The sequence below is a fragment of the Vipera ursinii genome, assembly GCF_947247035.1.
Source record: "Vipera ursinii genome assembly, chromosome: 3".
NCBI lineage: Eukaryota > Metazoa > Chordata > Lepidosauria > Squamata > Viperidae > Vipera > Vipera ursinii.
The window spans coordinates 161484271-161506499 of NC_139516.1; the positions used below are offsets into that span (position 1 = coordinate 161484271).

Below are 22229 nucleotides of genomic sequence, written 5' to 3' on the forward strand. Positions count from 1 at the left end.
TCTTGACGTTCGGCAGTCGTTGTGGGTTTTGACTCGCCCTATTGAGGGGTTTTTTTAAGCCGAAGCCCGAGGGACGGGCTTCTTTGCTCTAGCCAGCCCTGAAGGAGAGCGGACCCGAGAAAGTTGCCGGTGCCTATAAGACGGTGCAAGCGGACGGCTGTCCTTTGTTTCTCTAAGGCTCCTCTTGGTCCGATCTCATAGCGATGGCCACAGAAGTGGTGTGTGGACTAATCTTCAGATTGCTCCTTCCCATCTGTCTCGTCACTGGTAGGTGAAGTTTGACTTGCGTGGCATGACTAGTGTCAGTGGACTTGTTCTTTCTAGAAATAAGGGTCTTGCGTTTCCTTGCTATACAACTATGACACGTTGTGTAATTTGGAATTGGTTTTCTGTCCAGTTAGGGCACCTTTTCCTTTCTACTGAAGAATGGGATATACTGTATTCCTCCCCCCACCTCCTCCCCCAAGAGATTGTGGGTATATTGTACTGAGAGAATAGCTTCGTATGTAGCCTTAATTCTTATTTTAGAAAGTTGTTTTGTTACTTTATAATATACGATACAGTGGAAATACAAAAGCGAATAGCGGAAAAGATGGGGAAGGGAAAGGGGAGTAGAGAAGTGAGGTAAGGGAGAGGCATTGACTTCGGACTGCCTTTGGTGCAATAGAGCAGCGTTTCCCAACCTTAGGAACTTGAAGATGCGTGGACTTCAACTCCCAGAATTCTGGGAGTTGAAGTCCACGCATCTTCAAGTTCCTAAGGTTGGGAAACGCTGCAATAGAGTATCAACTTCATATAAATCTTAATTCTTACATGAATTATGACTGTCCAAATAATCTTAACTTATCTGATGTACGTGGAATTAAATGGAAATTTAATTCACATTCAGAATTCGTATCATTTTAGTTTAACGTTCCTCTGCTGAGAAGTAAAATATTGTTAAATAGTACAGGCTCAGGTAAGTAGGTAAAGATTATAGTCTTAAAATTGCCGTTATTGGCACTGTATCCATGAGCAAAGACATTGACAGTACAGTCACGTACATATTTATTCAGTGGTAAGTTCATTATAAGTGTATATAATGAGTGTATTAGCCCAGATGAGTAGATAGGAGATTTTAACCTAAATCTGCATAAAGATTACACATTATTTGTTGACTTCTGCTGCAGTGTAAGTATATCTAGGCAGTTTCTAATGAACCAGGCATGGAAGAAGCCTGTAAATACATTTGTAGGATAATATCTCCCATTGATTCAAACAGGACATAATTGTTTAATGATTTCAACTGAGAAAATATTCTTACATGGAATAAATATTTAAATGTTTTATTTTGTTTAATTGAAAATTTAGTCTACTTTTAAAAAACTAGACATATATTAGAGAATGAAATATGTTTTTCCTATTTCCATTAATTTGTATGATAAGTGGCAATTATTTTAACTAATAGGTCATTAATTGTGGATGACAGTATTTTGTGTCTGAACTTAGAGAAACAGGAAATGGAATGAATGAATAGTTTTAGATTTTTAGGTTGCAGCACACTTGATATGCAATAATCCTATTAAATTCAATCCTTTGCAATAAATATTTTTAGGATTACTATATAATGTATGCTGAACTATGAACCCTATGTTCAAGAGATTCTGGCACATAAATCAGTCTGTTGGATCCAGATATTAGATTAATTTATAAAATAATTGGAAGTGTTTATTTTATCTAGTTGATTTGGACTAACTTAAGTTAAATTGAAAAGTCGCCTTTTTCAGGTATAGCTTCACATTCAGCTACAGCTTCAAAGTTGGAATCCTTGTGTTTATTAGAAATTAGGTTGAAATCAGTTTCTTATTTTTGGTTTTTATTTATAGTTTATGTTTCAAGATATCTGTAGGCTTACTAGTGGCTTGTCTTAAAAGCTGTGTGGGTACATTCCACAAACTTCGAACTTGTAATTATAAATCCAGTTTAGGTTCTCTGTTCTGTTTTGAAGTGTTGGTGCCTTAGATATATTGCCTACATGATTTGAAGACAGTACTAAATTACTGTGAAACAAAACAGAGTACCTAAATCCTATACAGAAAAGGTTATGGCACAAATTCTCTGCCAACAAAATACTAGTGTACTAGATAGATGGACCATATGATTAAGAGGCAATACTAAGAAATTTTGTTGGTTGGGAAATCTATACAACTCCCTGAATTGTATTCTGCGAGCTGAAGAAACATATTTCTTATGGAACACACACAAACACTTTTCACTCATCCCAAGATCACCTTTGTAACAATTGTGGGACTACGATTGAACTTCATAATGATTTTTCCCCCCCAGTGGATGATCTAAATTTATGTATCAAGATAAATTATTCTAGCATTTTCATTTCAGCATCCTCAAAATCTTTTTTATTTTATTTTATTATTTATTTTATTTTATTATTTATTTATGTAGCCGCCCATCTCACAAGCAAGTGACTTTGGGTGTCATACAATGGTTTTATTCTACATGGTGTCACAAAGTGGAGGTTAAACTTCCTGGGCAGATAAGGTTAGAGTTTGGAACTGGCACCACATATCTATTTTTCATTATTTGAGAATCTTAAAACAGGACAGGACAGTGAGGACTATACTGAAAACCACTTGGTTCACCGTTTTCATTACAATGTTGAAAACTTTAGTGCAAAGATGACTTAATAATTCAAACCTCAGTCTTCTGCTTTCCTAGTATAGTTTGGTCAGTAACTGAGTTCCTACATCACTTTAAGCCACAGTGTTGTACTTACTTGATAGTTGCAGTTTTGCTTATTTTATGAAGCCAGCTATTAAAATTTGGGAACCACAAATAGCAGTTATGCATAAACTGGGTTACTGTAGATTGTTGAACTAATTATAATTAAATAAATCATAGTACAGTGAGTGAAACGCTGGTTAAGAGGGTAATTTGGTTCTTGTCCACCTTCAGTATTACCCAGGCACAGTAGCAATTAAGCAACTGAACACTAGATGAATACAAGATCTTTGTCTCTCAGCTTTCTGTGCAGTGAGAAAATGAACTAGCATGCAGTCTGATCTTCAGAGAGCTCAGGATCTCTGTCTAACATAAAAGTAATCTGCCTGTGCAGCACCATTACAATCCTCTTCTGTTTCAGATTAAGAGATTGCAAACCTTGATATTCTGGATTTCGTTGCAACTTTCCTAACTCTGTTCACTTATGGAACTCATCCCATATATTAAGGGCTTTCAGCGTTTTAAGCAGCTGGATGAGCTTGTCAAGGCTGATGCCCAGGTTGCAGTGCTTTTATGCTCTACAAGTATATCTCGTAACTCATAAGAATTGGAAGCTGCCTGGAGCTGCCTGCTTAAAGGATTGGTCTTAATTATAATGGTTGCTTTATTTATTATGTGGGAAATATTATAGCTGAAGCCCCACAGAATTCATTCACCTTGAAAAAAGCAGCTTACCTCCTATGTGATTTCCTTTATCATAGAAGATTTGTAACATTGTAACACTTTCAATAACCTCAAAATGACCCTTTCGTCTTCCTTTTTGACACTTTCCATCATTTTTTTTAAAAAAAATACCGAATTGTTATGTTTCACTTGCAAATAAATCAGTACAATTTCTGGTATCTTTGAACTGGGCTAGTGATGAACAATTTTGTTTCCCTAGTGCCTGGCTACTATGAAATGTAGCCCACTGTGAATTTTATAGATAGATATACATGTTATTGTAAAATAAAACCTGAACCTATAAACTTTGGGCGGTCCAGGAAGTGTTTTCTCCTTGTGTAACTTATTGATGCCCTCGTGACTATGGTATCTAGTTCTTAACTTAGCCTTGTAGTTACACATGCTTGAGGGTGGGGTGGGAAGACTGGAAATAATAATTCTTTTCAGGTAAGTATATTGTTGTTTTCTACTATGCATTCCAGCATGCAGGATATTTCAAGAGATGATTTACATCTACTTGTCTGCTCAGAGCAAGTGTTCAGTTTAAGCAGGCTTTTTGAGTAAATCAGGAGGGATAAATAGAAAATTATTTTTGAAAATGCAAATTTATTTCTGGACTTCTGCACTGTGATAAATATGGTCAGATTGTTGGTGGAGACGTTCGTAGAGAAAATTTCTTCTCAAAAGGTTCCCAAGAGTCTCTAAATCTGTTCGGACAAGAATCCTGTTGATTAACGTTGCTTTTTCTTAATGCATACAAACAACTTTGATATGCTATTGCATAGTTGGCTTTTACCTTAATGAGAAAGAGATGAGTGGCTTTTTCACATGATAATTAGAGGCAGCTGTCTATTCTGCACAATGACAATGCACCACAACATTTTAATTTCAATTGTATTTATGCATCAAATTGTAAATGATATTTAGTTTTAGAGCTGAATTTCAAATATATGGCAATTCAATCTGCATCCTAAACTAGGCCAACATTATATGTTATAATAAATTAATCCAATTATCATCATGGAAAATGCCATATATTAAGGCTTGTTGCAGTATAACAATACTTAAGTTGCTCCATAAGATTCGGAATTGCGTTTTTAAGTTGTTGTTTTTTTAAAGAAAGTGAATTGACATTCCCTATAAATGCAGTTTCATTCTTATGATCATTTTACAAGCATGTATTTTCTGACCTGAGAGCCAGTTCGGTGTAGTGGTTAAAACATCAGGCTAGAAACCTCACAGTCTAGGTGAGTGGGTATCCAGGTGGGTATCGTTGGGCCAGTCATTCTCTCTTAGCCGTAAGGAGAAGCCAATGGCAAAAACAAATCTTGTGAAGAAAACTGCAAAAACTAGCCCAGGCAGTCACCCAAATGGAAGCCTAACTGGAAAAAAACAAATAAAAAACCACTCCTTCTGATCTGGTGTACGAAGTTATAAATGTTACATTAGGAAGTAAGATTTAAATTTCAGCCATGAATGTATGTTGTGAAAAAGGTTACTGATTTATTAATTCAACTTAGCATTATTGGTTAATGAATAGATGTTTGTGTGTGTGTGTGTGTGTGTATGTTATATATATATACACACACATATGTATGTGTGTGTGTGTGTGTATGAATGACAAGGTAGCTTCAATTGTGTTAATTTATTTTGATAAAGTCAACATCATCTTGACATAATGACATCCTGCTGTAGAACATCCCTGTTGAAGCAGGTCTGGTAAAAATGAAATGTTAACTCATTTAGTTACTGTTCTCTGCATATTTGGAATTTCTTTTCATCAGCTTAACGTTATTAATTTTGTAATGATTTTGTGGTCACTCTGTACAACGTGTCTGTGATGATTTTGAATATATAAATTAGTTTGGCTTAGAAAATAACCTTAAAGACTCATTTTTTCAGATGTGGATCACATTATGAATATCATGACAAAAAAATCCACAACACTAAAAATCCAGTGATAAAAGCCAGTTCCATATCAATGCCAAATGTGTATATTAAGTTTAAATCAGTGTTTAAACATTTTGGTTATGCTATCTGTGTATTTGATCCAAGACGAACTGATCTGAATTAGTATTTTAAACAACCCTACATGAACAACATAAATCGTTGTCAGCCTTTTGCTTAATTTATGTATTATGTGAGCAGGGATGCGTACTAATTATTGGTTGCATCATCTTATGGCACAAATATAAAGAACATTTTAGAAGCAAAGACACAATATTTGGACGTAGTCGACATACTTTTTGAGCCTCAGAATGATTTGCTTAGATCAGCCTTTCTCCATCTGGGTCTCTTTCAGATATGTTTGGCACATTCTTATTCAGTACATGAAATACATAACAACATGCCATTTTGGCATCTGCTTTGTGTTGAAGAAATACTAGCTGATTTAACTTCTTGCTTCCGATGTAAAATAAAATGGCATATATCTTAATAAATTAATTTCAGGAAGATCTTCATAGGAGAAAGATCTAATGAATTAAAGTTTGACCCTCTGTGTGTGCAACCTAGTTAAAGTAGAAACTAGAAATTGCTAATGAGAATCGTAGCTGGTATGCCTATCAGCCAAAGTTACACACATTGTATGGTTTCTATATAAGGAGAAAAAAAGCCTAACATCTTTTCTTGGGATGAAGTCCCAAAGGGATTTAAAATGAATAAGCTTTAATTGGATTGTGAGCCAACTATCCATCCAATTTAGGTTGTATCATGTGTCATTATGGCAAATTATGAATGTTGTGGAGATTTTCAGAGGAAAATGGCACATGCTTTTATTCTAATGCAGTGTGAAGATGGCCACACAATTAAGATAAATTAATTCATACTAATTTAAAAAATCAAATTTTGAGTTAATTCACCATAATGTGGCATATCTGTGTAAACAAATAATTTGGTTTGAATGACAATTTGGTATTAAAACTTTGGAATTCTATTATTAGAAGTTTGCAGAATTTTTTTTCTGTTCAGGCTTTCAGAAAATGTCCAAAGATTTAGATTTTTAAACTAAAAGAAAAAAAGGGGGCTAAGTGTTGATTTTAATTATAACTTCTCTTTTTGTTAAAACTAGCACCCTCAAAAAGATTACAAAACCCAGCAAGCATAAGCTTCAAAACTATCCTGTTTTAATTGATGTTTCTTTGGATGGCAACAAATAATGAGATAATCTTGAGATAGATGCTATGCTTGCAAATTACCATTAAATACATTTTTGAATATCTTATATTTTGAGTTCTTGGCTAGTTTCAGCACTGTGTCCTGAAAAATCTGCTGGATGTAATTTCTGTTCAAAGCAATATCTCTTCGTAATTTTACAACTTAGTTCACTATAAGGAAAGAACACAAACTTCCTGTAGTGCCATTCTTGGGTGGTAAAGCAGGGGTGTAAATTAAATAAACTCCTCCTAACCCTTAATTTAAGAAAATCGCAGAAATATCTAGCAAGTAAATGGGGTACTTGTTTATTCCACAATCCTGAAATTGTTTCTTCAAATTTGCTGAAAGCTCTGATGTAATATTGGATCCTTTTTTAGTCTGCATTTCTTTGAAATCTAGCACTTCAGAGTTCAGCGGTGTTATACATATAGATCTGTGCTTATTTATTATTTGGGCAAATCTGAGAGTAAATTATGTGGCATAGTATTGGCACTGAGTGTCTTTTAGAGATAGAGAGCTTGTTCAGATAGTGTTTTCTTACTTGTAATTGGGGAATGCCTTAATGCTCCCTGGACTTTGAAGAAGCAGAACAGAAAAGGCATTGATGCTTTTGAAATGTCGTATGGAAGAAAACTCAGAATACCATGGGCGGACAAGAAAACAAATGAATAGAACATTGAAGAAAATCAGCCCAGAGTTCTCGCAACATACAAATGACTGCACTCAAATTATTGTACATTGGACATATTATGCCAAAATCTAGCTCTCTAGACAAGGCACTAATACTGGGAAAGCGAAAGAGAAGAAGAGGACAGCTAGCAGCAAAGCAAATGAATTTAGTTACAGTAGTGATGGATGCATCATTGGAAGACCAAACTACGGGGTTGGGAGAGATCATCAGGGATAACATTTGTCTCTATGGTTGCTAAGAATTCACATTACTTGATGGCATATAATTAACCAGTCAAATCAGCCTTCATGCTCCCAGTATGACTGATGGGGAAGATTAAGGGGGGAGATTCTGTTTTAAATGGAAAAAAGTGTTTTCCCAAACTCCAAGAAGCAAAAAAACATGGGTTTTTTTGGTATAGGTATCATGGCCAAGAAAGTAGAATGTTAGGTATGTTACTTTTGAGAATCCACAATTAGAATTCGTTGGTGGTAGTTTATTTGTTATGTGTAGCTTTAATTTCATGTACATGGGGACCAAATTAGAAAGAATTGCTACAGCAGTGTTTCTTAACCTTGACAATTTTAAGATGTGTGGACTTCAACTCCCAGGGTTCCCCAGTCAACATGAAGAGTACCCAATTTTAGATAATTTACCCCATCTTGGAAGTACTGCCTACAAGAATTTGTCTTCATTCTTAAGAAAAATTGATCTACAGAAATACATATTCTTGAAGACCAGGTAAATTATCTAAAATTGGGTATAAATGTTTTTTTTTCCTTTGGGTAATGGGTTTGTGTGTCATTACTTAATAGCAACTGGGACATTTAAATTAACAAGGTGTTTTAGCTATATGAGGTAAAAAGGACTTTTGGATAAGTGGTTTTGGGTAAATGAAGGAAAAAGTTTGGGAAGCACTGCTTACAGTAAGTGCAAATTTATTAATGGCCAGACTAACCTTTCTTAGCATGTATAGATAGTCTTCGACTTGAGACTGAATTTGAAGTTATGATGGCTAGCAGCCCCCATGCTCACAAGATTATATTTTGGGTGCTTGGCAGCTAGCACACATTTATGGCAATTTGCAGCATCCCATGTTCACATGACTACAATTTATGACTGTTTTGCTGGAAACCAGGCTTTATTTCTGGTTTCCAGCAAAAAAAATGCCCATTGTGAACACATTGTGAACCAAACAGCTGTGATGTTTGCTTAATGGCTGCAGGATTTATTTTATGACCATTGCATTTGCTTAAATGTCTGCTGGGAAAAAGATTGTAAAATCAGATATGGTTATATGGTGATTCACTTAATGACTAGCGTGATTTATGATACAATACAGGCTCATTTATGTACATAGGTTGAGGGGTATCTGTAGTGATATAGCATAGCCAATAAATATAATATTTGGAAATGCAAACAAATGGAAGGTGAGAGAGGAACCCTAGTTAAGACTTAACTTTTAGTAACAATTAAATGTATTAAGCTGTTGCTGAGGTCTAAACTACTTACAGTACATCAAGAAGAAAACTTTAGTCCTGAAATGTTTTGATATGTGAAACACATTAGTTGTTTTTCAAAATTATGGTGCTATGCTGCTCTTTTTTATTTCTTTTATGTTTATTGTTGGAAGTATTGCTCTTTATTGTTTAAAAGACTGAAGACCTTTTTCATCAACAAAATACAAACTCATTGGGGTAATAAGAAGCCTTTTAAAACTGTTTCAAATGATTTAAATCTCTGGGGATTGGATGATTTATCTTGTCTGCATGGAAATGTGAATGCAAGTGTTTCTGCATAACAGAGTTATATCCATGACTGTATTGGCTAGATTAACAAAAATGGAACCTGCAGGAGTATTGTACATGTTGATTTCAATATTGTTCTTTTTAAATTTAATCCCACACAGGATTCATACAATACAAATGGCTGATTACTTCAGACTTCTTCAACCTGGTTCTCAGACAGCATAGTTGAATTTTGGAAATTAAAACCTAAATTTGGAAAGTTAAGTTATATAGAAGTTATTTTCCATTTTTTACTTGAAGCAGTAAGAAAACTACTGGGCATTATACGGTACATCAAAGTTCATTAATTTGAATGTGTGAATTTGCAATCTTGCATCAGTCATCACTTGTTTTCTCCTATTATACTGTGTGACTGGCTAATAATGGCAAACAAATTGGGACATGACAGGCCTATTGTGTTTTCTATCCAGGCTCCATGCCAGAAAGGCTATCATTTAAAGTGGAAGCAACCTCTCCTCATGTTTTGGTTAAAACAATGAGCAGAGATACATTGATAGAATTAGTTACTCTAAGGTACTTTTAATGACAGGTTATGAAGAAATGAAAGGCAGATATCCTTTCAGAGTCTTTTTCAGGTATTTTTTTTTTAATTTTTTCATTACAGTGTGACAAAAATAGAACCAGGAGTGTTTACTTTATCTATCAGTATAATGTTAAGAAGGAGCTTTACCTCAATATCACTGCTTTTCGCTTTTCTTTCTGTCTCTTGATCTGTTTCCAATATGATCTCTCTCAGTTTTCTGTTCTGCAACTGCCATCCAGCTTTCAGGATTTTTGTCTTAGATAGATTTATGTTTTAAAATATAAAACTAAAATACTTCATTAATTGTTTTCAGAGTGTCTTAGTGCCTGACTCTGTAAATTGCAGTTGTGTAGTACAACAGTGTAGATTAGGGGTACTCTCAAAGAGACACTTTCCTGAGAAAGGATAAAATGAAGGCAACAAAAGAGATTTAACAACAAAAACTTCTCGTCACTCAGTGCATCAATGGGTGTGTGTGTGTAAAAGAAAATATGGTTATCAAACATTCTTGCAACAAATAATTTCTAGAACTATAAAGTGATAACTCTAGTATCACACTATCAAATTATGAGCAAAAAATGAAAGCCACTAAGAGATACAGTCCTTCTGATGATACAGTTCTACTGCCCAGTTCTTGTTGTTGGGTTGCTTAATAGGGTAATTAATAAACACTGTAATTCTGAGGTTTTATCTGGATTAAAACAAACTTCATGTGTACAATGCAGGATTCTCCATAGTTGAGCCATCAATACATATTCGGATTTTTTGCTCTAAATTGTACATTTTGCAAATTGATGATGTACATCAGTCTCAGAAAGTCTTTTAAGAAATGACTTCATCACAGCCTTTGCTGAACAGTTGTGCTTTTGTTATTGAACCCACACCAATCACTCTGTATGTATAGATAAATAAATGTAAGATAAAAAGAGCAAAAAAATGGATCAGTGGGAGAATATGTGGAGGAAAGGATGAAATTTACACTGAATATTGATAAAAGATAAAAACCTATAATGTTGTTGTTGTTAGCTGCGAAGTCGTGTTCGACCCATCGCGACCCTATGGACAACGTTCCTCCAGGCCTTCCTGTCCTCTACCATCTTCTGGAGTCCATTTAAGCTCACGCCTACTGCTTCAGTGACTCCATCCAGCCACCTCATTCTCTGTCGTCCCCTTCTTCTATTGCCCTCAAACTTTCCCAGCATTAGGCTCTTCTCCAGTGAGTCCTTCCTTCTCATTAGGTGGCCAAAGTATTTGAGTTTTAGCTTCAGGATCTGGCCTTCTAAAGAGTAGTCAGGGTTGATCTCCTCTAGGACTGACCGGTTTGATCGCCTTGCAGTCCAAGGGACTCACAGGAGTCTTCTCCAGCACCAAAACCTATAATAGATGTATCTTTAATCCCACCTGGAAACCCTATGGAAGCCAGTGCAGCTCATGGAGCAAAGCTGTAAAATGGGTGACCTAAGTACACCTTTAACTGCTTACACCACTGCTTTTTGGACCAACACTGGCTTCCAGATAGTCTTCAAGAGCAGCTCCACATTGGGCATGTTGCAATAATATGCAATCCCTAACTTCCCTCAGATGATACCACTCTAATGGCAGATGATACCACTCTAATGGCAGAAAGTGAAGAGGAACTGAAGAGTCTCTTGTTGCGAGTGAAGAAGGAGAGTGCAAAAGTTGGGTTGAAACTAAACATTAAGAAAACCAAGATCATGGCATCCGGCCCTCTCAATTCCTGGCAAATAGATGGGGAAGAAATGGAGGTAGTGACAGATTTTATTTTCCTGGGCTCCAAGATCACTGCAGATGGGGACTGCAGCCAAGAAATTAAAAGACGCTTGCTCCTGGGGAGGAAAGCCATGGCAAATCTAGACAGCACACTAAAAAGCAGAGACATCACCCTGTCAACAAAAGTGCGTATAGTCAAGGCTATGGTCTTCCCAGTTGCAATGTATGGCAGTGAAAGTTGGACCATAAGAAAGGCTGAGCGCAAAAGAATTGAGTCCTTTGAACTCTGGTGCTGGAGAAGACTCCTGCGAGTCCCTTGGACTGCAAGGCGATCAAACCGGTCAGTCCTAGAGGAGATCAACCCTGACTGCTCTTTAGAAGGCCAGATCCTGAAGCTAAAACTCAAATACTTTGGCCACCTAATGAGGAGGAAGGACTCACTGGAGAAGAGCCTCATGCTGGGAAAGATTGAGGGCAAGAGAAGAAGGGGACGACAGAGAATGAGGTGGCTGGATGGAGTCACTGAAGCAGTAGGCGTGAGCTTAAATGGACTCCAGAAGATGGTAGAGGACAGGAAAGCCTGGAGGAACATTGTCCATAGGGTCGCGATGGGTCGGACACGACTTCGCAACTAACAACAACAACAAACTTCCCTCAAGATAATGGATGACATTCTCTTGACAGATTTGTAGACAGATTTGTACTCTTTGAGTCTGTCCTGAATGATCTCAGAATAAGAGTTTGGTAGTTGAGCAGGAGAGAATAAAATACAGATGAATAATAAGGTACCATAGATGAAGCTGTTGGAAAGCAAGTGATGTGCTTTGTTAAAAATTAGAGGTTTGGGTTATTATTGAAAGGAGCAGTGTAAATAGCTTTTAGTTTTGTGTTTGGTTTCATTTGATTAAATGCAGGAAACAATCACAAAGGTCAGTGAGTTTTTATAATTTTACATAGTAAATTTAACTGTGGTTTGTGAATACACATTTGCTGATGCATAGTTTTGATAATCAATTTTACGTTTTCCACGTCTTCCCTTTGACCTCTACACTGTGCTTTTAAAAAAAACCCTCTCATGCTGATATGTTGTTCAATGTACCTCTTGTTTTGATGATTGAGTATGAATAATTCATTACTTCAATCTATTTGTCTGCTCTCTTGGAGACCACATGCAAGATGTAGTCAGCTGTATGGATTAAAGCACAAAAGCAGTCCATCTCCAGAGAATGCTGTTCTTTTAACCATGGTAGGAAACTTCAGAATTATTTGTGAACTGCCTGTATAGCACATAAGGTTTCCACACTTTTGAAGAAATTCATCCCTTTCTGGAAGTTAAATGTTTTTGTAAACGTTTATAGATAGAAACAAGTTGCACGATTTTGTACAGATGGTTGGACCATTGAGAAATATAAACCAACAGGCATTTGCATAATTTGAGGGCTTCCATTCCTGAAATCATAGCTGCTGCTCAGAATCCTCGAGATGAAGTTTATATACCTAGAGAAGTTTCAAGGTTGGAACCCACTGGTCTAGGTGGCAACTTTAGGGTTAAATAAAATATTCACGCAGTATATGGTATAACTATTCTACTACAGGATATATTTGTACCATGTGGCATGGCTAGTAGGTAGAAATTGGTACCCTGGGTAGATTTTGAGTTTTCAGCTGTGTATGAGTGTCGCAAGGGCAAAATAAACCAGAATAGCATGGTACTCCCATATGGGGTCTTTGCACTACTCCATAGCTCTCTCTTTGCACATATTTATCTCTACTTCAGTTATGGTATATCCGATATTTCCAAATCTTACCTTTTCTTTGTTTGTGGTACTGAAGGTCTTTGGGGCTTCTGTTTTTTTTCCCCATTGGGGACAATCTTCTCTCATCTGACCTTAATAAATTTTGCTTACAGTCCTTAAAAGGACTGTAAGCACAGAGACCGGAAAAGAAAAAGAAAAAACAACACAGGTTGCTTTCCTGACCCCCCCCCCATGGTCAGACAAATGCAGAGCACCCTGCTGATTTCACTGTTTTGACTTTTTGCAGATCCCTGCAATGATTTGGCACTCAGAGAGAGCTGGAGGGAAATCAACAAGGGTTTTGTTTTCTCCTTCCCTTAGCAGGGGATACCAAGCGGCTTGGCTTTTTTATTCTTTCCAACTCAGTGGAATGTTAGGGGAAAAAAATAAGTGCAAAAGACCTTGGGTCTTTGCCCATCTGTCTGCCTGCTAACAGGGTAATTCTCTGAAATCTGAATAGAAGACATTTAGATTTGGTGTGTCAGGAGAAAAAGGAAGATCAGCTTTGAAAATGGACATGAGTTGGCCAGGAAGAACATAGAAAAAAGTGTCCCAGTGCATCCCATTGGGAGAGACACTTGGCTTGAAATGTTGAGGACTGCTCCTTTCTAAGCTCTCTTTCTCCTTCTTCTAAGTCGCGTGTATGCAGCCAATACTGGGCTTCCCAGGATAAACATACACACAAAGAAACACAGCTGTGACATCGAGGGACGGCATAAATTCCCACATGCACAGAAATGCAATACTTACATATTGCTGATAAAAGCGAAAGAAAAAAAAAATCAAGGTCCTGTTTAAGCTTTTTTTTAAAAAACACAAAAAACAAACAAAAAACAAAAAACCCCATCAGTTTCTCTTTGTAGAAGGTACAGGCATTTTTCCCCATTTTGTGAGGCGTGGGTAAGAAGATATTGAAGGCTAGTTTCCCAACCACATCCACAGCAACCTTTAACATCTTGCTCCCAGTGCTTGTCTTAGGCTCATCATATTCCCTGTCCATTGTGCTTGGATGTTAGCAAAAGTGGAAACAGTGCTCAGATTTGCTCCAAACAGGCTAATGATGAATTAGAGAATGGGAATTGTGTGTTACACAGTGGGAATTCCAGATGTGTTCTCATTGTTATCAAGATGTTGACTGAACAAGAGAAGGAATAGAGAACCAAGTTGAAGGGTGAATGGAAAGACTTAACCTGGAATGAGATATGGCTGGTTGAAAAACTTCGTTGTAGTCTCATATGTGATTTTTCCACAAGTGGCTGAAGGTATGGAAATCCTTTCATAACTCTGATAAGGTTGCAGTGAGGATACGCTGTATGTACACGTTTCTTGATGAGGTGATCCAGTTACCACATGCCATTTGGAAATTGTCAGGAAATATCCTGTGGGTGGTAGTTATGATAACATAAGCAGTTACATCATTTCAGGGATCTTCAAACTCAGCCCTTTTCTGACTCATGGACTACATCTCCCAGAATTCCTCAGCCAGCATGCCTTGAACCTGCAACTTCTTGCTGGCTTTCCCACTGACTTTCTCCTTGCAAACTTACCACAAGCAAAGTGAATGGGGAACCTAGCAGGGATTAGAGGGAGGGAGGGAGGGAGGGAGGGAGGGAGGGAAGGAAGGAAGGAAGGAAGGAAGGAAAAATAAATAAATAAATAAATAAATAAATAAATAAATAAAGAAAGAAAGAAAGAAAGAAAGAAAGAAAGAAAGAAAATGTGAGAGAGGGGAAGGGAAGGATTTGTTATCCTTTTTAAATGTGCCTTTGTTACAATTCTAACATATATTATGCTGTTGGATTTATAGGCATTAGAAAATGCATAAGTATTACAGTATAATTACAGTATAACCATTGAAAATATATGGTGGAAGATGTTCTGTACTGTATAAAGGACATTATTACTGCTTTTTAAAAAATTATAAATGTAGTTAGGCATCTTGGTAAAAATAATCCTAAATGCTGTATTTTTTAAAATCATATTTAAAACTAAGACTAAATATACTGTTTACAGCTAACTGCATCCCTTCAACTAGCTCTCTTGGAAACAGAATATATATTAACAAGCAGCTATGAAAAATGAATGAACTGCCAGGAAACTCTGCAATCAAAAATATTGATAACATTCTGCAGTAACGAGACGGCTTTATGCTGTCTTATAGAATTTAAAATTCTAAACTCAGTTTTGTTCCTGGTGTAGAAGTGAACACATATTTTCCTGAATAAATAAACACATTTTTGATAGCTTAGTAACAACTCTCTTGATGAAGTAAACTTTAAGAAATGATAACATATATAATTAGAAATGAATGGATTGATTAAAAATGTTCGCCATATCCATGTGTCATGGAATACATCTCTGTAGAGACAGACAATCTGGATTGTATATGTCATTAGTTCTTCCCAATATATATGTGTGATATAATCAGAGCATATGAAAGACATCTCTTACGTATGATAATGTTCATGTAACCCTTTCTAATCAATATTATTTGTCTCACTTTAGATATCTTTGTATTCAGTGTATGAAAAGCCCCTATGTATATACTACTTTCTAAATATAGACTTTCCAAATTGAAATATTCAGGTTATTTTATTTTGAGAATCCTTTGCACATAGAACAGTACACTTATTATAGATCTGTTTTGCAAATGATGTATTGAATATTGGGGAAATGCTAATTGTTTCAGGTCTCTACCATCCATGTGTTAGATACTTCTGTGAAAGATAACATGTTAACATAGCAAGTTATAGATTAAGTACAGCCAAATTATTTATATTTTGCCAAGTGGAAATGAAAGAGTTTTATTTATTTTTAGCTACCATTTTTTCTTGGAAGAGATGCTCATTTAAGTAACAGCTTAATTTAAAACTGATTGGTGGGATTAGTTCATAATACGAAAATAGCCAGAAGCTACAAATAACATTACAAATGAAAAGATTCAGTTGGTGTTGTTGTGGATATGTTTGTAGAAGTTCCAATCACTAGGATCTAATAATATGCTTCTCTATCTGGCCCAATGGCTTGTCTTTTCACAGCTTCACTACTAAACTGTTCTGAGCACAAGCTACAAAATAAGGTCTTCCGTTTTCTACTTTCCAATTTTTGTTTGATCCAACAGAAAGGTGACAACTATTTCAAGGAAGAAGTATAAATATTTTACTGCATCTTAAACCATAACAATGTATTGTTGTATTAAGCTATTTGGTTAAAAAAAGTTATGTTTTAAGCTAACATGATTTTTGTGTGGATTTGCTAGAGTTTGCTCTAATAGGAGGAATGTTGTCATTGGTTAATAACAGCAATTGCCCAGAATTGCCATCGCTGAGTGACACAATTGTAAAATGATGTCACGTGATCACACCATTTAGCAATGGGAATTCCAATATTCCTGGTTGCCATCATTAAGAAAATCACCAGGGGTTATGAAGCAAGAATGCCACGTGGTCATAGTGCAACTTCCTCCTGGTTCCCCTGTTAACTTTGCTTACTCAGAACCAGCAAAGAAAATTACAAAGGGCAGCCATCTGCAATGGCCAAAGCTCCAAGGACCGGCCATAACTACCACTTATTCAGTGCCATGCAATTTTGAATGGTCATAGAATTACCGGTCGTTAAGTGAAGACCACGTATATCTTGTGCTTTGTGTATTTTGTATTTTAGAAAGGGAAGGTTTGGTACTGTTTTTGTGACAGTACTTTGGGTTCCACAGTAGTTATTCTATTGGAGTCAGCAGGAATATCACTAATACTATCAACATTTAGTAAATGAGAGAAGTATCTATTGTAAATTTATTTTAAATTGAGTATTCAGGAATAAGCGGGAAAACTTCAGATGTGATTGAATGGAGCTGGAATGCACCTTACATGCACATCTATTAGTAGAAGGAAAGAGAAGAGGATGGCCAGTAAGGATAGACTCAGTTGGGAGTGGGTGCACTGTTGGAAGACTGAAGAATCAGGTCAAGGAAAGATTATCTTGGAAATTATCTGTTTGGGCACCAAGAGGCAAAATTGAGTTGATGGCACATATCACTTTAATTTAGCCATGATGATTTTCCCCCTAAAATTTATGTGATTTGCCATTCTAAAAGCAAGATCTTCTGGTTTGGAATCTTTTCTCCGTATACACAAGAGATTCTGTAGTCCAGGAATGGACAGAAGGTAGATACAGATCCACTAATTCACAGGTCTGCAACCCGCGGCTCCGGAGCCGCATGCAGCTCTTTCAGCCGTCTCCTGCGGCTCCCAGTCCTCTGCCATGTGCAGTCCCCCCCAAAAAAAAGTGGGACTAAAAAAGTTCAACCAATCAATTCAAATATGCAGGGTAGGCGCATATCTCGCCTTGGCTCCACTCTTCAGTCAAACCCTGTTCTGCGCATGCACGCATGTACGCGCATGTGCACACATTTTTTGCGGCTCCCAGTTTTTCCTTTTGTGAGGGAACCGGTTCCGAGTGGCTCTTTCATTGTTTCAGGTTGCTGACCCCTGCACTAGTTTATCTCTGGATATGTTAGCTCAGCCGAGTATGGTCTGGGGACGCATGGAAGTCCCTAAAATCCTTTTAGGGGTTTTTTGAAGTCAAGCAAGCAAGCAAGCAAACAAATGTTTTAAAATGTTTAGTTTTAATCTCTAGTACAGTAAATATCAGTAGGTATAAGCTACGTACATCAAAGGTCTTGGGGTCTTTGGGGCTCTCAGTCATTTTTAAGATTGTATAGGAGTCCCTCAGATCAAATGTTTAAGAACCACTGTTAGATCAACAAGAATTTCTGAACCCCAGTTGCCAAACCCAAAGTCCTATCACTGCCTTAAATTATGCTGCTGACAGGAAAACAATTTGGTACTTTTTAGAGTACCTGTATGCTGGATGATTATGAAGTCTATTCTGGTTTTGGAATTGTAGCAAAAACAAAACAAAAACGTTGCATTCATTTCTGTGAACTTTACTTTTTTTTTTGCACTAATCTACCATTGATGGATTTCCAAACTCAATACCAAAAGAAAACAAAAGGCCATCAAAGCCAAAATTTTGAACCAAAGGTTGAAGTATCCGTAATTATTCAGTAATTTGACTGCATATGCTCAGAGGCACTCTGATCTTTTTTCCCCCAGCAAACGATGCATTGAAAAGATACGTAAGAGGTGTTCTAAGTGTGAAGGAGAGTTTCAGGTAGTCCTTTTTAAAAACCAATTCACACATTCTGAAGTTAGACAGACATTTATACTTTGATAACAGACTTCTCTGAGATTTGTGATACAGTTTTCAGCTTAAAAACAGGTATGTAAAATGTAAGTTGTATGTTTTATGAATGCATACAGTTCCAGTGGAACGTTTTGTTTAATTTAAGATGTGGGGTTTCTTTTGCCCTCGAAAATGTACGGAATAAACCTAAAACTCAAAACATTTAATGTAGCAATACAGTAGCTATGTCCAGTAAACGAGCATTTGCTTCAAAGGGAGTTTGTCTTTCTCTATGGATCCTTACGTTACATGCTGATCTCGTGCTATATACTCTTCTTTTAAGGACAAGGACAAACGGACAAGCTCAGGAACAGCTATGATTTCATATCTGGCTATAGATGGCTTTTTTAGGTTGGTTTTGTTTCTGTTTTGAAAGCTGAGAGATTGCTCTATCGATGGAGTAAAAATGTAAGTGCCTTAAAGTGCCTCCAAGTGATTTTTATTCTCTCTTCGTTTTCTAAGCCATGGCCTATTTAGTTCTCTCTCTGTGGTCTTTTCACCAGAGAAATTCTGTTCTCTCTCTCTCTCTCTCTCTCTCTCTCTCTCTCTCTCTCTCTCTCTCTCTCTCTCTCTCTCTCTCTCTCCTTAAATTTATCATGGTAACACTCAAATATTCCGATAAAATACATGGTTGCATATCTGCTAAGTAACAGTCATGAGCAGAACTGTGAGGTTTACAGTTTCTAATAATGCAAAAATAATATTTATTTTTCAGCCACAGCCTTTTGAAGCATTGCTTGGTTGACAGATTGTCAGAGAATAAAACAAAGACAGATTTTGCATCTATTCAAGCCGGAATGTTCAGATTTTGCTTCAAATATGAAAATATAATCAAGTGCAGACTCTTTCAACTACAGCACAAAGGACTGTTCAATTATTGGAATACATTATATTATATTGGGTAACTTTGCCAAACTCCTAGGTCAGGGGTAGGCAACATTGGTTCTTTTATGACTTGTGGACTTCAACTGTGCTGGCTCAGGAATTCTGGGAGCTGAAGTCCACAAGTCATAAAAGAACCAAGGTTGCCTACCCCTGTCCTAGGTCTTCTCTTTATTTTAATATGTATCTCATATATAGATGTAACTATTTAAAATAAAATTATTTGAATAATTCAATAAATCAAATCTGTAAGGGCAAACCTTTAAATTGTCATACTGATTATTGATGCTGTTTTACTATTATTGTTAGCAGCAAAAGACCTCTGTTTCTTTTATTGTATATAAGTGCACATTTGGTTGGTAACTGCAGGATAAAATAATATTTATGAAGTTAGGAAACAATGTAGAGGATAAAACAATTATAGGAATTAATAAAGTTAGTGCTTTAAAGAAATTCTATGTTCAATAAAATAAATGTCTTGAAAGACTTTCTTAAATTTCTTCAAATAAGAGATATAATAAATACCACAAAGATTAAATGGTAGGTTATTTGAAAGAATTTTGTACAGTGAACAAACGTCTGGCATACAGAAAGTGTAGCATTTTGGGTGGTGGGTATTAGACCCCAAATATAATACTTAAGAGCATATTTACATTTGTTTTAAATAGCAACATTTTATAAGGTCTGTAATTTGTGATTGAAGACTTAGCAAGTCATTTGGCACAAGATACAAAGAAAATGCTGAATGTTTTATGAACAGTACCTGGCTATTGTTTTTTTTATTCAAGTTTTATCGGTTTTTCAATATTTACATACATGTGTATTGGTGAAACAATATGGTGGTTGGGTAGTGAAAAGTAACAAATAACAAGTTGTTTGTAAATAGTTCAGGTTGCATCAGTAAAGATTCCCTCTCTGATTCCCTTAGTTTTCACATAGTCAAAGTGATCAAGTTAATACATTTCTAGATATGACCTAATCAATTAAGAAAGTTTTCAATGTAATTAGACTAATAAATATCAAAATCCTGTTTTTAAGTTTTACTTAATTGCAATAAAATACTCTAAAGTGGCCTATAATATACAGAAGAAAGCTTACTTTTTGGGTAACCTACAATTCCCTATTTCAGTAAAGAATTATTCTCTTGTCTACAAAACTTACATTGTTCATTAAAAATCATTCTTATGATTTAACAGTAAATTCTAGTTTTCATCTTAACAAATCACCAATTGTTAGAAAAGATTTTTTGTCTTAACCATTCAACACTTATTAAAATACTATTTTATATTATAAGATTCTAAATTCTATAGTATAATTCAAATTTTTATTCTAAAAGCTTAATTTTGTTTTCCTTTAAAAATCTAAAATCTAAATATGAAATCAGTTTACCGTATTTTTTTTTAAGATTCCCCTTGGTCCATCAAAAAAGATTTTTTAAGTTTTGTCCTTACAAATCCCAAAAAAAGAGACAAGTCTAAATCTTTAAATCTAACTCTCGCCTTCCTTTTGTGCCAATCAGGCTTCCATCTTAGTGTCTTTAAATTCTCAAATGCGTCTCTCTTTTTTCCTCCACCTCTTATTTGCATCCACGGAGACCATCCAAAAGACAGTTTTGCCAAGCTGGTATCCCCTTTATAATCATTGAAATATTGCTTTAATAGCTCAGTTTTTGATGTTTGATGTAATTCTTGTTCCATTTCCATCTGGATTAGGTAGAACATAGTAACTAATGTTATCGTTTGATTAGCTGAATCCTCAACATACTGTATTTGAAGGCCTTTGATATCTTCGCTCTTAATGTTGCTTTCTTCAGGTGTTGTTTTTTGAACTGTAAGTTTTGTAGTTAAAGTTGGAGTTTGGACTTCAAAGTTCTCTGTAGGCTGCGTTTGTTGCTCTTTGAAGTCTCTTATTTCAATGTTTTCCACCTCCAATGCTCCTAAAAGTTGTTTTCAGTGCCAGGTGTTCCCACACTAGTCTTTGAAGATAATATCAAGGACAAGTCTGTTATTCAGTCAGCTGTCAGAATAAGCAAAAGATTTACTTGCAATTCCAGGTTTAGCCACAGGATGTCATCAGCATATAGAATAACTTGTAAAATTCTTTTTTTTTCAAATTAATATAAAGTTTTTATATAATTAGTCCATTTTTCCCCTTAGTTCACATCTTAAACAGAAAATAGGGTAGTAGATCCTCACAAAAATATGAACTTTTTAATAGGTAGGAATGAGATTACTAAGTTTCTTTGTTTAATCAGATGGTGTTTTTTTCTTCCTTCGCTTTAAGGCTTAAAATGTTATTCCCCCAAGTATACAAAAGCTGTTTATTCAAAAAGGGGGGGGGGAAGAAAATTTTCAGAAAAGTCCCACAGGCAGGTAGTTAGGGGGATAAGAAAGGAAAGGTCTCACCCAAGTCCTCCAGATTGCTTCGTTGTGCTAGATGGTGCTTTCGGCTTTCGGCAGGGAACAGCTTAATGATCGGCCGTGGTGGTCGCCCCTCCAGGGTGACTTTTGACCCTTTTCAGGGTTCTCCAATGAAGAAAGATCGGACGGCAGGGAGGGAGCTCTCCCTGTGCGTTCGAAAGCACTGCCCGTGCAAACCGGAAGCCACTGTTGTTGATTAAATAATTTAAAGCTTTGTGAAAAAGAATATAACCAAACCTGCTAAGGAAATGGACCCCACACATAATCTTTGTGAGAAATAAATACAAACTCTGCTCATTGTAGATGCTGAAACTGATTTAAATGGTATCAGCTGAACCTAGTTGCTGGTATTATTCCTACAATATCAAGCCATGAACCATAAATGAAAAGGGATCACCAAATCCAGATTACTTTGTCACAACAAAAGGACTGGGGCAAGGTACACTACATTTTAATGTTCTGTTGGTTGTAAAATCTATCCAGCAATAATTAGTTAGCCTTCATTAAGAGACAGATGATAACATCTGGTTGATGGTGGCTTATCTTGAAAAAAAGGCT

General features: G+C 36.1%; 1 protein-coding gene across 1 annotated transcript in view; it reads left to right on the forward strand.

The window, feature by feature from the left end:
• Window positions 1-203: 203 nt before the first annotated feature.
• The window catches only part of PIEZO2 (piezo type mechanosensitive ion channel component 2), a gene marked incomplete at its 5' end in the record, with an annotated part of 205718 nt that continues 183692 nt past the window's right edge, over window positions 204-22229 (forward strand). The window contains one exon of the mRNA XM_083360729.1: window positions 204-267. Within this exon, the coding sequence (XP_083216855.1) occupies window positions 204-267 (64 nt within the window). The remainder of the gene's footprint in view (window positions 268-22229) is intronic.